General features: G+C 48.7%; 1 protein-coding gene across 2 annotated transcripts; it reads right to left on the reverse strand.

The window, feature by feature from the left end:
* Positions 1-501: 501 nt before the first annotated feature.
* On the reverse strand, positions 502-15,558 carry MRPL37 (mitochondrial ribosomal protein L37). 2 transcript variants are annotated; one of them, XM_087445877.1, is made up of 8 exons: positions 15,213-15,558; positions 14,375-14,425; positions 11,707-11,890; positions 11,498-11,613; positions 8,548-8,733; positions 6,124-6,281; positions 2,423-2,626; positions 502-725 (listed from the first exon to the last, which is right to left on the reverse strand). In XM_087445877.1, the coding sequence occupies exons 1-8, from the start codon at positions 15,556-15,558 to the stop codon at positions 648-650; spliced, it is 1,323 nt and encodes a 440-aa protein (XP_087302003.1). In that variant the 3' UTR covers positions 502-647. The 2 variants fall into 2 exon arrangements, with proteins under 2 accessions (XP_087302003.1, XP_004438647.1); XM_004438590.3 differs by lacking the exon at positions 14,375-14,425.
* Between the last annotated feature and the right edge of the window lie 8 nt (positions 15,559-15,566).

Consider the following 15,566-nt stretch of genomic DNA (forward strand, 5'->3'; position numbering starts at 1 on the left):
AGGCACTCAACAAGCTTCTTGAGTTGTATGAGGATTAAACAAGATGCTGTGTATAAGGTGCCTGGCCCAGAGCAGGACTTGATGCTATTTGAACAAAACAAGGCCAGCTGAACCAGGGATGTACTCAGTCCATTAACCAGGATACTAGTGAGAAATCTACAAGGAATATTCTATGCAGAATTTCTACAGTCATTGTGGAAAGTGTCCACAGTTTAAACAACCCCATAAGAACCTAGCGACCATCACAGAGCACCTACTATGTGGCAGACACTACACAGACATAATCTATAGTCTTCAAAATGAGGTAGGTCATATTAGCCCCAAGTTTCAGATGAAGAAACTGAAACTCAGGGAGATGAAGATTCTTATCTATAAAAGTCACAAAATGGGTCGTGGGCAGAGCTAGGCGTAAGGTGAGGCCCTAGGGCCTGCACTTGTGCAGAGGCAGGCTCACAGCAGGGCCCCTCCTGGCAGCACCCTCACACCAGGCACAGGCTCCAGTGCACCGGAAGGGCTCTTTATTGTCAGCGAGACCACCAGGCCAAAAGATCCCCAGGGCTCCGGGCCGGCCCCAGGCACCGCCCAGGACGCAGGATCTTCAGTGGGAGAGGGGCGAGGGGGCTTCAGGCCTCAGAACGGTCCTTGGCTCACACAGCACCGTGCAAATACAGAGCTAAAAACTTCCTGAATGTCTCTGGCTGGAAACCAGTCGGCCCAACAGGTTCCTGGAAAGAACACAGCCCATTAGGATCCTGCTACTAGGTTTAATGGCAGCAATTAAAACAAAAGTCAGTTTTATGTAAATCCTAAGTGCCTGCATCACAACCGTTTCTTTCTCTGTGACCAAGGAGGGGTGCTGGGAGCTGACCAGGAGAGATGTGGGGGGGGGGGGGAGTGGGGGGTGGAGAGGATGGAGGACAGGAAGCACTTCCAGCACCTTCCAGCCAGACCGTCTGCCGACACTGTCCCTAATCCCTCTCACTTCAACCACCACAAACCACCACCTTCTCCCTCGTTCTGGAAACCCAACGTGACCTGAGTTTGGCTCCTGCCCTCAGAGAGCTTACAGCCAGATGCTCAAACAGTGATAATATAAGGTGATGGACCTCATATCAGAAGTAGGAAAAAGACGCTAAGAAAGCAGGGGAGAAAATGACGAACTTACTGACTTCCCTACACGGAAGAGACCATGCATGAATGAGTCTTAAAGGGCAAGCAGAATGGGCCAGAAAGAAAAAGAAAAGGAAGGAGTCTTCAGCGAGACCAGGATATGCACTGGTCCAGAGAGCCAGGGTGAGGCTGGAGCCCAAGGCCTGTGCTGGGGGCGGGGAGACAAGCAGGGGCAGGAGCTGAAGTTGGAGAAGTAAGGAGGAGTCATCTGACTGAACCAGGACGGCTCTGGCACTAAGTTAGTATTCTGGAAGGAAGAGGAGCTGAGGAGCTGAAGACATGCAGGAGAGAGGGAGCGCGTGACTAAGAGCAGAGACAAGCGAGGTGGCTGGTGTGGCTGTGCAGCTGAGACACAATGGTGTCCGGGGCCAACGAGAAGGGCCCAGACCCGGGAGGCATTTCAAGAGTAGAAACAACACCGACAGGTGCTGGACAACTCATTCTACCACCGACATGCTGATAAGGTTCAAAGGCTCAGCAACTCCACTGAGCAAATCTACTCAGGCCCCGGGCGGGCCACGGGACACAGCGAGACCCAGAGCCGGCAGCACCCCCTACTCTGCTCTCTCTCGTCTCCGAGCCTGCTTTGTCTCTTCAGAGTGCTGATCACTGCCTGACGTTATATTCTGAATTTACTGAGATACTGTTGCTGTCCACTGCACAGAAAGCAGGCCTGGACTCTGTCTGCTGAGCACTGGGGGTGCAGCAGTGACAATGCCATGGGAGGAATTCCATATCTGTGGAACGAAATGAAAGAATGCATCCTCCCCGGGCTCAGTATGATAGAGGAGAAAAACATGTAAACAGATAACTACAGAACAGTGCTGGGTGGGGACTGGGAGGCTGGGAGTGGGATGGTGGGTCCTTATGCTAAACCCAGAAGGATAGGTAGAGGATGGCCAGACAAAAGAGAAATGGGGGAGGGAGAGGAGGGAGAAATCTCCTATACAAAAGCAGCAGCATCTACTAAGATCCAGAGCTACTTAAGCCGCAGGGCACACTGGGCAGCTGTGAGATGCTGGGCGTGGAGGGGTGTGGGGGAAGCAGGAGGTGAGGGGAAGAACTGGGCAGGGCCGAGGGTGGAAAGTGCCGTTTTAGGTGATGGGCAGGGATGAAGCAGCCCTCCAGGCACAGATCCTAGGCACTCAGTTCCTAAAGCCAGGGTCCCACTCACAAGCCCACCCCAGGCTCACTCTGGGTACGGCGGCCATGGCCCTGACCCAATCACCAGGCTCCAGATGGCTGCACTTACCACAACCACTTTCTTTTTGATCACTGGGAGACACCAAAAGTGCTGATAGAGAAGCTGGTCTGAATCCACCCAGACCAGATTCTTGATGCCCTCATTGGAGGCCAGATCCGTGGTGTTCAACTGTAACACCAAGAACTGGAAGACACGTCCGTCGGTGCCCACACTCTGCACAACTACGGGCTGCTCCAAAACCTTAGTGTCATTCTGAGAGGAAAAGAGGACGGGTAAATCAAATCAGAAACTGTTGGGTGTGAGAACAGACAGACCAAGCAATTTCTAGTCCTGGCTTTAACACAAGCACCCACTCCCCTTTCACGGTTTCACCACGGGGCAGTGAGAACAGAAGGAGCAGTTCCGGGCACTGTCAAGGGCCAGGCCTTCCCTCCCTCACCCAGCCTGGTTCTGCCTGGTCTCATGCCTCGTGGCCCCAGGGTGCCTGCTCTGCAAGCTGAGCACATTCAAGTACTAATTCCTGCCATTAGAGGCGATTACCAAGCACACAGTACAGGAAGGCGAGCTGGGAGGTTAATGACAGGAAATCCCTCAAACTCATGGCGTTACCTGATGGCGACATCAGCTCTACCAAATGTTAACCTGGAGGGTCAACGAACAGATGTCATCTCATTCAGTTCTCACTCCATTTGACAGATGACGAAACTGAGACTCGATGAGGCAAAGTGACTTGTCTGAAGTCACAAAGACGTGTGGCACTGGAACCCAGACTGGCTAATGCTAGACCACGCACATTTTCCATTTCTGCCTTATTCCAAAGAGCCTGGCATCAGGGAATGCCCTAAGCCTGCAGGAGGTCATCGTCCCTGGGCTTCCTGCTCTCGGTGCAACTCTCAGAACATATCAGATTCCCAGAGTGTCCACTCCAGCTGCGTCAGCATCAGGATTTCACCAGTCCACATATCTGCTAATTCTCTCTTTCAATTAGTGCCACTTGGTAAGAGTAATAATACCAGCACCCATTTACTGAAGGCCTCTCATGTGCCATGCATGACGGCAGTTTGACGTAGTCACCTCTAATCTCCTAAATCTAGCAGTACATTTCCACTTAACAGATGAGGAAACCGAGATTCACAGAGGTGGGACAATCTGCTCAAGGTTACCTATCATGAGGTGTGAGCCAGGATCAGACCCCACGCTATGAAATCACTAACAATGCTATCATTCTGGTTTACACCTGGTGTCCCACTGTATCTGAGAGCAGCCCCTCTTTCCACTCCCAGTAGTGTCCTAGTTTGGATAATGACTCTTATGCTCACCCTACTGAGACTTCGCAGCAATCCAGTTTGGTGACTGCTACCCACTGGACAAAGATCCAATAGGCAGGCCCTAGGAAGCAGAGCATCCTTGATCCAAAAACGCTCCCACATTCACTGCTTCAGGGCTGAATCTGACATTAGGAACAGCTAAAGTCAGAGCTCGGTGTGGGCCACACTGGGACTGTTGGCCTTAGAAATACCTGTTCTAAGCTGCATGAGAAATAAATAAAAAGAAAAGTACCTCTAAGTGTTAGCTGAGAATTCTGTATTGACTCTTATCTCCCTCTACAGATCAATAAAACTGCAGGTAGTACATAAATTTCTCAGCAATTTTACCTTTTACACGAAGGCTCTTCCCATAATTGCTCAACTTCACATCCCCAGGAATAATTTGTACCTGGAGGGGCTGGGGAAGCCTCCTCTCCTACCCAACCGAGTGGCAATTAGTGGCAGCATTGCTACCCATGCTCTGCTGGCAATAGCTGGCACAGACGCTGCAATGAGCCTGCAGGCCTGGGACCTGGCATGTGACTATCTCTGCCTCCTTCCCCTGCAGCAGAGCGGGGAGACAGCATATCCTTCAAAGCCGGAGGGATCAGGGCTCCAATGCTTGCTCCCCACTCATTAGCTGTGGATCTTGGGCAAGTTACCTAAACTTCCAGAGCCGTCAGGAAGTATACAGCCAGAGAATGAGAATAAAGATAACTTCCCAAGGATTGGAAAGACACAAGAAGGTCACATAAAGATGTGACAGCTGCTCATCTCTTAGCTGTGTGACCTTGGCAAGTTACTTAGCCTCCCTGAGCCTCAGTTTCTTCATCTGTAAAATGAAGCTAACAGTACCTGCCACAGAGGGTTGCTACAAGGATTAAATAATGCAGTGGTTCTCAAATTTCAGTGCAGTGGTTTATAGACTTAAGTCTGTACCAGCATCATCTGGCAGGCTTGTTCAAACGCTGACTGCTGGGCCCACCCGAGTTTCTGATGTAGCAGGTCTGGCTTGGATCTGAGAATATGAATCTCCAACAAGTTCCCAGATGATGCTCATGTTGCTAATCCAGAACCATATTTTGAGAACCACCAATATAAAGACCCTAATTAAACGTCTGGCATGGGGGTCAGCTGGTGGCATAGTGGTTAAGTTCACACACTCTGCTTTGGTGGCCAGAATTCGCAGGTTTGGATCCCGGGCGCGGACCTACACACTGCTTATGAAGCCATGCTGTGGCAGGTGTCCCACATACAAAGTAGAGGAAGATGGGAACAGATGTTAGCCCAAGGCCAATCTTCCGCAGCAAAAAGAGGAGGATTGGCAACAGATGTTAGCTCAGGGATAATCTTCCTCACCAAAAAAAAAAAAAAGTGGGGAGGGTGAAGGGGGTAAAGGGGCACATATGTATGGTGATGGATAAAAACTAGACTTGGTGGTGAACACGATGCAATCTATAGAGAAATTGAAATATAATAATGTACACCTGAAATTTACACAAGCCAATATGACCTCAATAAAGTAATTGAAAAAAAAAAAGTCTGGCACGTAGCAGATGCTCAATACAGGAAAGTCCATTCCACTCCCTAGCTCATTTGGCTAACCACACCTCCCCAACCCCACCTAGTTCCTAGACTGAGTAGGAGGGGAAACAGAACACTCTGAATTTCATCACTCCTCCAGGAGGGCCTTAGGCTCTAACTAAGACCTAGGAACCAGATAGCAGCTCTCAGAAACACGCTTCTCCCACTGTCCCCTCCAAAAAACCAGGTATCTGGTGTTCCAGGCCTGCTGGGGCCTCCCATATTACCATCCTCTCCCTGAGGGCCCTTGCTCTCGGGCCAGGCTTTCCCCTAATCTTGGGACAGCTCTGTGCGACAACCACTTGGCCTGCATTCTACACCATCTTGGTCCCTGAGACCTCCTCTTAGAATCAAGGGGCTACCACCAAGTCAGAACCTGTCTTGACTTGGCATTTGGACCATCTCTACTGCTTCACTTCCTCCTGCCTGCCCGATGGAGCCTCGTGCTCCAGTTCCGATAGTACAGAACAGAGGCAGCGTGCTGCAGCACAGACAACTGAAGCCTTAGGAGGTGGGTACACCTGCTGCCAATCCTTTCTCTACCACTGACTGCTATGTAATGCTAGACAAGCCACTCAGCCTCCCTGTGATTCAGTGGCATAATCTGGAAAATTGGGATCACAATGAAACGTTGTAGGCTACTATGATCAACAAATGAGGTATTTTATGTAAATGACAGGCACACAGTAGGCCCCAGCAGATGTCAGTTCATCTCTGTAGGGTGAATGGAAACGCCTATCCCTAAAACTCCTCAGTCCAGCAAGGACTCCCCCCAGACCCCCTTTCTTTCTTTGAGCAGAATAATGCAGGAGACTAACACCACGCACAGCAGCTCGGTGGTCTTCTCCACATACGTACCCCATAGAGGAGCCGGGCCTGAGCCAGGGCATTGGCAAAGGCAAACAGAATCATCTTGGCCCGCAGCTGATCTGGTTGAAAGCGGTGTGGTCGTAAATTGGCTTTCTCCAGGAAATACAGGGTGTGGGGATAGGGGTAAGGATAACCCTCCTGGAATCCTGCAAGATATGTAATCACGTGGAGGTGGAAAAGATTAATCAGCCTGCCCCAGAGCCTCAGGAAAGTCGCCTCAGCTCAGCGCAAGCACTTACACAGCCTCAGTCAAGGTGGGTATCATCACCTCAGCTCAGGGGCTGGCAAACTGCAGCCCGCAGCCAAATCTGGCCTCCTACCTGTCCACGCCCACTCACTGACATATATCTATTGAGTAGCTGTGATGGAGACCATATGTGGCCTGGAAAATTTAAAATATTTACTATTTAGCTCTTTACAGAAAATGTTTGCCAACCTTCGATAGGTGATTCCTGTGTGACAGCTCTAACTCCGTCCCTCTCTCTCATTCAAGCACACAGATGACAGTGATGTTAGTAGACGGATAACCTGAAATCTATGGTCATTATTTTTTTAAAAAGCAAATCATTTTCAAAATTCAATACTTTTATTAGTAACACATGACTTGCCTCATACTTCACAAGTGATCCGCACAACACTGGCGCTGAGAATCAAGGTTTAGCACTTGTTCATTTCAGCCATGGCCCTGCCAGGTCATCATTCTCTTCCCCGTAAGGGCTGTGAGTAAACCCTTGGTAGGCTGGGGGATTCTAGAATGACTGACCTGGATTAGTGAAAGTGGGTGAAAAGGAGGGAGAAAAGAGGCTGGGGAAATGTGGGTTCTGAAAATCCCAGAGGAGAGCACGACGTAAGAGAGAGAGACCTGGCTCTCCCGTCTGCCTCAGTCCTCGCTTCAGTTCCCCACACAGGTTAACACCCAACACTCAGCACTCACTGTGTGCCAAGCTCTAAGACAGGGACCAGGAACAGGGCCAAGCGGAGCCTGCCACTGCCTTTGAGGAGCTCACAAAGTCTGCAGGGGAGACAGACAGGAAAGCTGATCATATCCATATAGAGGGACACGTCAAGATACGAGGGGAGTCAGGGGGCTGTGGGAGGACAGAGTAACGGCCCCTGATGAGACTGGAAGAGCCCAGAGCATTTCTGGGAAGAAGTGATTTCTAAGATGAATTGTGCAAGATGAGGAGTTATCAAGCTGAAGACAAAAAGAGGTGAATGGTCAAAAGCTCCAGACAGAGGGAAGAGGAGGTGCCAACGAATGGTGGTGAGAAAGGGCAGGATGTGTAAGTGTAGTTGGAATAAGGGGGCCGTGTGTAGGGGAGGGCAGGCGAGATGAGGCTAGAGAGGGGCAGAGGACAGACGTGAAGGCCCTCATGTGATAAGCCTAGGAGTTCAAACTTCATCCAATAAGCAATGGGGAGGCAGGCATGGAGAGAGATGGGATTAAATTTGTGTTTTAGAAAGGCTCCTCTGGAACTGTGAACTAGACGGACTGGAGAGAAAATAGCCTGGGTCAGAACGAACAGTTGGGAGGTTGTGGCAACAGGCTGGGTGAGAGACAATAGGGACTGACCTAGGCTGTAGTTATGGAAATGAAAAGAGGTTAGGAAGAAGATGCTGCAGCTCATGACGACTGAGTGGATGGCAGGCATTGTGGGCCTGCCTAGCCTGACTCCCTAGTTTCTGTCTTGGCTGACCGAGTAGATGGAGGTTCCTTGTTTGATGGATTCTGGATGAAGAGCCACAGTCAAGACCTGGGGGGCTTCCTCAGTCCTAGTAGGAAGTTGGCCAGAGTCGACAGGGTAGATAGAAAGACGGTGTCTTTCAAGGGACCTATGAATAAAGGAAATATCTCGTGCCTGGTCAAAAGGCCCTCAAGCCACCCATTAAAACTCTGATTTAACAATTACTTCTCAGGGGGGTCAAAAGCAAAAGTCAGCCTTTGAGCAAATCACTTAACCTCCTTGAGCCTTAGTTTCCTTGCCTATAAAATGGGGATAATTGTACCTAGCTCACAGGCTGCTACATGGATCTTTGGAGAAAATGCACGTGAGGTCCCTAGCACATACTAAGTATCCAGTATATTCTGTCCCTTCAGAAAAAGCATGTCCCTGGGGCCAGCCCCGTGGCGTAGCGGTTATGTGCGCGTGCTCCGCTGCTGGCAGCCGGGGTTCGGATCCCGGGCACGCACCGATGCACCGCTTGTCAGGCCATGCTGTGGCAGCATCCCATATAAAGCGGAGGAAGATGGGCACAGATGTTAGCTCAGGGCCAGTCTTCCTCAGCAAAAAGAGGAGGATTGGCATGGATGTTAGCTCAGAGCTGATCTTCCTCACAAAAAAAAAAAAAGAAAAAGAAAAAGCATGTCCCTCATCTCCACGCTGCCTGAAAGTCAAAGGCTTTGATACTTACCTGTGTCGTCTTTCACATCATAAACATTGCTTTCCTGAAGATCAATAGTGGGAGATATGGGATAGAAGGTCTCAAGAACATGATTCTTAGTAGCTTCAACCTCCTCTCTGGAGGCAATGGGGGGCAGAGGATCCTTGGCATTCAGTCGGGCTCCACTAGAACCACGGACCTGAAGGAGAAGAGACTCTAAAAGAGGAGAAAGACAATTAGTCTAGCCTGCTCTAAGCTCAGCAAAGTCTAAAGCCCTCATCCTGCCGTGCTCCAAGTCTTTTATAGCTTTCCTAGCTGATCAGACTAATCACAGAAAACAAAACTTTGGGTTAAGATGTTAAACCTGGGATTCTTGAGGGGATGAACCAATGCACTCTTCTTCCTGTGTTCCCCCTCCAATGAATCCTGAGGCCTGGTGGTCCAGAGGGTTCAGGGCTACCCAACACAGCTCTTCCCAAGCAGCTGCTCTAAGCTGGGGACCCAGACATGAGTGAGAGTTACTCTTGCTCTCAAGGAGCTTGCCAGGTAGTAAGTGCTACAACAAAAGTATGAACCATCCTAGGAGATTTAGAGGTGAGGAAACCTGACCTCCTCTGGGAAGATTCCTGAGAGAGGCAATGCCTTCAAACTAGGTTCTGAAGGATGGATGAGGGCAGAGTGTGTCAACTTTGGCACTCTTCACATTATAGACCAGGTAATTCTTTGGTGAGGGAGGCTGTCCCTTGCCCTGTAGGACGTTTGGCAACATCCCTGACCTCTCTATCCACTAGATGCTGGCAGAACTCCTCCTACAACCCCCTCCCCAATCCAGTTCAAGTCATGACAATTAAACATGTCTCCAGACAATGCCAAATCTCCCATAGAGGGCAAAACTACCCTTAGCTGAAAACCGCTGGGTAAGAGTTTGTCAGGCAAAGAAAGGGAGAAAAGCATTCTAGAGAAGGAGGAATAATGTGCAAAGGCATGGAAGTGCGCTAGTGCATGGCAGAGTTTCAGGAAATAAATCCACGCGACTAGAGTATGATACGGTAGGGAAGGAGGGATGGAGAGAGAGAAGCACTGAGACTAGAGGCCAAGGAGGAAGGCCATTAAACCCAGGAAAAGGGCCAGGTTGTCCTCAACAACCAGGAGTGAAAAAGATCGGGCCAGTCAGAAAGCCTCACTTAAGTCAGATTAGCATAGTTGCTACAGGGAGACGCAGGTGCGCGAGGAAACAGACTCATGTCCAACCATCGGCAAGCCTGCCACTGTGAATGTGTGCAGACACCCTTCAAAGAGGTCCCCGCAGGAGGCCGCATGCCACCACCAGACAAAAAGTACCTGGAAAGACTCCTTGAGAATGGCCTCCTGAGGGTTCTCCATGGAGGTAAATCTTCCTGAGAAGGTACTTGGGTTTTTACAAATAGTCAATTCACAGTGTGATGGTAACAGATCAAGGGTGATGATCTTATGTCTAAAAACTGGTTTGGCCAACAGCACTGTCATCTAATTAGCATGTGGCCTCCCTTATTGGGTAGGTAAAAACAGGACAGCATATCTGTGGATGGATAAACTCTGATCTGCCTGATAAAATACATCATATTCACACCTCGAGAATAGTTTTCTAAAGTATTTCCTGTTTCCTCACGTAGAATCTGCAAGGAAGATAAATGTGCCTGGACCTCTCCTAACCCTGGGTTTTAGGTTCTCCCCACAGACCACTCTAGAGTGGTTTCCAATTCAATTCCCTCCACACCCCTCCTCCAGCGACAGCTCCAAATGGGGCAGTTTAATTAGCGCTAATATTTGATGATGGGCCAACAAGTACTCCTCTATTAATGAGGTTCACTATTTCCTTAGTGGCACCATTACCTCTGCAAAGCTGACTCCTTGCCCGGAGGTCCATACTTCCTGGGGCAAAGGAAGCAAGCTAGAGAAACCTGACCAAGCAGATGTCCTGAAAATCCCAAATTATTCCATAGCTGGTTTCCTTGCTCCAGGATTCCACCAATTAGAACACCATGTACTCTGAACACCCCTGCCCAAAACACCTGAGATTTGGTGTATTCACGCATTCCTTCAGTCAGCACCTATTGTGTGCCATGAACTGTTAGACACTATGGATAAAAATGAATAAGACATGGTCCCTGCCCTTGGCAGTTGAGCTTAGTAGGGCAGACAGAAAAAATGTTAGATAATTACAATATAGTATAACATGTGCTATGATAAAAATAGACATAATGGGTCTAGGGAACAGAGGAGGAATAGCTAACCTACGGATTCACATAGGAAGGGGGATGAGTCGAGACTTGCAGACAAGTACAATTTAGTCAAATGAGGAAAGTAGAAAAGAGCATTCCAGACAGGACCTATACCATGTGCCAAGGCACAAAGGTATAAAAGCTTGATGCCAAAAAGCTGCAAGTAGCTAAAGTGTAAATTTGGGGATGGGGTCGGGGCAGTCAAGCAGGAGATGAAGACTAGAAAGCCAGGTGGTGGCCAAGTCACAGATGGCCTGGGATACCAGGATAAATGGTTTAAGCCATTGGGGGACAGTGAAGGCTTTGAAACGGGAGGGATGTAGACTTGCACTTGAGAAAGATCACTCTAGCAGCTATGCGAACAATGGATTTGGCAAAGGAGGAAAGCATTAATCAGGTAAGAAAGCTCTTGCAGCAGAATATGAGCTTTGTCAGGGCAGAGACCGTACGTGCTTTAGTACTTCCTTACCTTCCACATTTAGGCACTCGGAGGTACTCAAGAGATATGGCTGAATGAACAGTCTTGGAAAGAAGTGATTAAAACAAAAAAAGGCTGGGCTAGGGCTAATGCTATTAAGGTTGTGCCTGAGCTTACAAAATTGGACCAGGAAGGATGGGAGTGAGGACAGGTATTGGAGGTAGGGTAGATGTGAGCTGGTGGTGCTAAGAGTAGAAAGATAAAAACAGACCAAGGCTTTCTGGTGTACAAGATGACCAACCTCGATTCCAGGTGGTGGATAACCTGTAGTTTTTGGCACAGAGCCGCCTGGCCAGAGAAGGATGCTTGAGAATCTGGGATTTACACAGCTGTATCAGACCGTCCACAATGACTGGGCTTGGAGAAAAGAAGAGACATTTGGAGATGTAAAGCAACAGGTTGACCCCAAGATCCATCAGCTGGAAATCTTATCGATTCGGGGAAACTTACCAGTAGGTCTCTCTCTTCGGGATTTCTTCAGTGGAGTGCCACAGACGGGCGTGAGAGATCACATTCAGAACGCGTTCATCTTGGTTCTCTATGTGGCTCCTTGGATCGTCAACGAGGCTAAGCACTTTCTCAGGAAGGCCTTCTATTAACTTGGCCTTGGTAAGCCAGAGGGCCTGTTTTACACCTTTGGAGTTATCAGTCACAATAAACAAAAAACAAAAAAAGAAGACAATTCAGGAGGAGATGCTTAAGCCTGCCAGGCAGCATCTTGGGGAAAAGGCTGCCTCGAGAGAGAGGCAGGATTTGTTCTGTGACATCTGAAGGGTCAGAACTAAAAATAAAGAGTGAAAGCTAGAAGAGCCCAATTTCAACTCAACTTCAGGAATGACTGTCTACATAAGGATGGTTAACAGTTGATTACTGAGGCTGTTAGTGCCTGCCACAGGAGGAATTCAAAGATGGCTGAGATCATAAGGCTGGATCTTGCAGGCAAGGGTCTGTCAGCTGACCGCAGGATTCACAGACCCCAGACTATGGGACTAGATCAATGGATGCCAACCTTTCAAAACCTAGCCCTCTTCTATTAACCCAAACCTCAGCCTCTGACCGGAAAAGCCCACGTACACCATATACACCTCATTTATCAGGTGTAGGCCCAGGAGTAAGCCCATGCTGCTTTACCAAGGGAAAGCAGCTTTTGGAAATAATGGAAATAACTTCTGGATCAGGAATAACTTGAGAAGCCCTGAGTTTGGGAGCACTTAGATAATTTTTCACATCTCATCTAACCCTGAGATTCTATAATGAACTATTTTATAAGTGGATTTGTGTATGAAGCCCTATGAAACGTAGTGCCATATTTGTCAAAAGGATCATACTGACAACGTTCTATTTATTACACAGGGTCCTCCCTGAGACCTTCGGAACCTCTCCCTGGCCTTAGTATAGGAAGGTTGGGCTCTTCCTGGGTCTAGTACTGTTTTGTCTTATGGACATGGTAAATTGCATAACTAAAAATGTTTTTCTCTATCCCAGGGGTCAACAAACTTTTTCCTAAAGGGCTAGATAGTAAATATTTTCAGCTTCTGGCCCATAAAGTCTCTGTCACAACTACTCAACTCTGCCACTGTAGCACAAAAGCAGCCACAGGCAACAAGTAAATGAGTGGGCATGGCTGTGTTCTAATAAAACTACTTACAGAAACAGGCAACTGGCCTAGTCACCTGACCCTGTCTCTGCACCATTTGTTGACTGCTAGCAACCGAGAGCCCCTTTAGCAGGCAGTACCCCAGAACGGATTTTTTTGTACTCACCTCACTGTTTTTTATTTTTCCTTTGTGCTGGTTCCCTCACTCATCTAGTTTTAATTTAATGTACCTGTGTTGTAAATTTCTGTAAGATGCCCCAAAAACTTTTCAGGAAAAGATAGAGTACAAATAAACTAAAATAGATATGATTCAGACTGCTTAGTCTTTAAACATTAAGGAGCCTCAGCTCCTCTCAGTGGAACGGCCTGTGGTGCCGGGCAAAACTCCCTTGCTTCACTTTTCCAGACCTGGCTTCCTGAAGGGAGGAACAGGCACAGACCTAGGGACCTAAGCTCTGCATTAAGTCCACATACCAGGCCTCTACCCTCAGATCAGAGTGCACACTGTATTCTTTCCAATGACTGTGCCCGCAAGTTGACAGAGGCTGGTGACTGCTTTGGTTGGCAGGCTATTCATCCGAGCTGGAAAAACACCACTGTGACTCAGAGGCATATCTTCCTTTGAAAAGCTGTCTGGGATTAAAGGGAGCCTAGGACACTTTGGAGACGACACCCTCAGGCAATTTCTTTTGTGGTAATAAGAAAGGCAATGAGACTTTTCACTTGACGGCTTATAAGACATTGGAAATACAAACATTTAGAATTGTAAATTCTTGATTTTTGTGGTGCAACAGAAAAAACCCTGCACTAGGAGTCAGGTAATCTGAGTTTTAGTCCTGACACTGCCATTCTTCCTTAAACTTGAAAATGGATAAAATATTAAGATTTTATGGTTCTAATATATGAATAGTATGTAATAATTAGAGCTGCCATTTACTGAGCATCACCATCTACCCCATGCCAGGAGCTTTATCTACAAGCTGGATGAGATTTTATGGAATGGAGGATGAAATTCAGAGAGACTAAGGAATTTGCTTTAAGCCACATACCTTGTAAGTGATGGGGTTGGGAGGAGAACCTGAGTCTGTCTACCCTGAAGGCCATGATCGCTCCATTACCCCAATCTGCTTCTCTAGCACTGTATCTTGCAGAGTTTTATTATAGACTTTTAGAATCTCTCTGCATGGGGTATGTTTTCAGTCTAATCACACAAGTGTAAGTCAAATGAGTGTAATCTTAACTTCTAAAATACCGCTAATGCATTCATCCACATGGTGATGTTACCAGGGTCACTCAAGGGTGCCAAGTCTTGTGAGGGCCTTCACAGCACTCTGTGAGGACAATGGAAGTGTTTAAAGGCTGGGAAATCAGCCTTCAGGCATGGGTTTGAGCAGCTTAAGAGGCTGGCTGGTTGACTTAAGTTTTTTTCAAACCTAGCATTTATTCTCTGGCTTAGTCCCCCAATCCTGCCAGGTCTCTTTCCTTCATAATCACTCTTTGGAAAATACTGCTCCCACTTACCTTGGCCATTTTGTGTTTTCAGGACCTGCGCTATCCATCCTGATTTAGGGACTAAGGAAAAATGGGGAGGAAGAATGGGGAAAGGGACTGTCAATAAACAAGGCCCCCCAGGGACTCCAGAAAATAATTTCCGGTACTGCTCTAGACATACAGCCTGGCTTTGGCTCAAGTCATTTTGACCTGTTCTTAGTGAGAGTGAAAGGGAAGCAGAAGTGTGCTTTTAGGTCCAGATCCTTTCCTTGAAAACATCTCAGCTCTGACCCTTGACAAAGGACACTGACCTAGGAAACCAGAGTTGTAGTCCTGGCTTCACTATTAACCCACAGTATACCCGTGGGCAAATTACTTCCCCTCTCCGTCACGATTACCAATCATGTGAAATCAGGCAGCAGACCAGGAGATCAGGCACTCCTTCTGCTGTCTCTTTGTACTATAATCCTCCTCCATCTACTGGTTAAATGTACAGTTACACCTCCGAGGTGTCAAGATCTGGAAGGGCAAGTGTGGACCACCTAGTCAAAACCATTCATTCCACAGGAAATGGAGGCTGAGGAAGGTTGAGCCACTTGCCCAAAATCACACAGAGAGTAAGAGGCAGGGCTGGGCCTAGAAACCCAGTCTCTTCCTTTGCCACTCAAACTCTCTCACACAGGCACAGCTCTTTACATCCCACTTAATCCTGACAACTCGCAGAAGACGGAAATCACTATCGGCCCCGTAACGCACACGAAGAAACCGAGACCCACAGAGTTTCAATATCCCGCCTAAGGCCACAAGAGGTTGGGGGCAGTGCTGGGCAGAGGAACAAGGTTCCCTCTCGCTCGTCCTGGGGCCTCACCCTCGAGGAGGCGGCAACGCTGGTGGAAGACGTGGCAGACCTGGTCCTTGTATAGCGGCTGTTCGTGAATCGGGGGCAAGCGGCGGAACTTGGGGTGCGTCCAGCCAGGGTCCCAGGGCGGGAAGACTGGCCGTGCCAGCCCGGGCATGAAGTGCATCTTCCCCGCGTAGGTGATGGGCTCCAGTCCAGGGATTTCGTACACCCTGTCCAGGGGAGGAGGCTCGGGCTTCCGCGTGGAGCGCACTCCCCACTCGTACGCCCCGCGTCTCGGGGCCTCGCAGCCCCCAAGGCTGAGGAGCCCGGGGCGGACCAGCGCCCGCCTTGCGGGCCCCAACACCAATGCCATACCGACCT

This window comes from Ceratotherium simum, chromosome 22 (assembly GCF_057802395.1).
Source record: "Ceratotherium simum simum isolate JZ-2026a chromosome 22, ASM5780239v1, whole genome shotgun sequence".
NCBI classification, from domain to species: domain Eukaryota; kingdom Metazoa; phylum Chordata; class Mammalia; order Perissodactyla; family Rhinocerotidae; genus Ceratotherium; species Ceratotherium simum.

Bases quoted from the DNA above. Each gene is read 5' to 3' on its own strand.
- MRPL37 (XM_087445877.1), bottom strand. From the start codon at position 15,558: ATGGCATTGGTGTTGGGGCCCGCAAGGCGGGCGCTGGTCCGCCCCGGG. The intron at 6,282-8,547 runs GTAAGTATCAAA...CATATCTTGCAG, and splicing joins TGATGTGAAAGACGACACAG to GATTCCAGGAGGGTTATCCT. The intron at 2,627-6,123 runs GTACGTATGTGG...TTTTCCTCTCAG, and splicing joins AGGCCCGGCTCCTCTATGGG to AATGACACTAAGGTTTTGGA.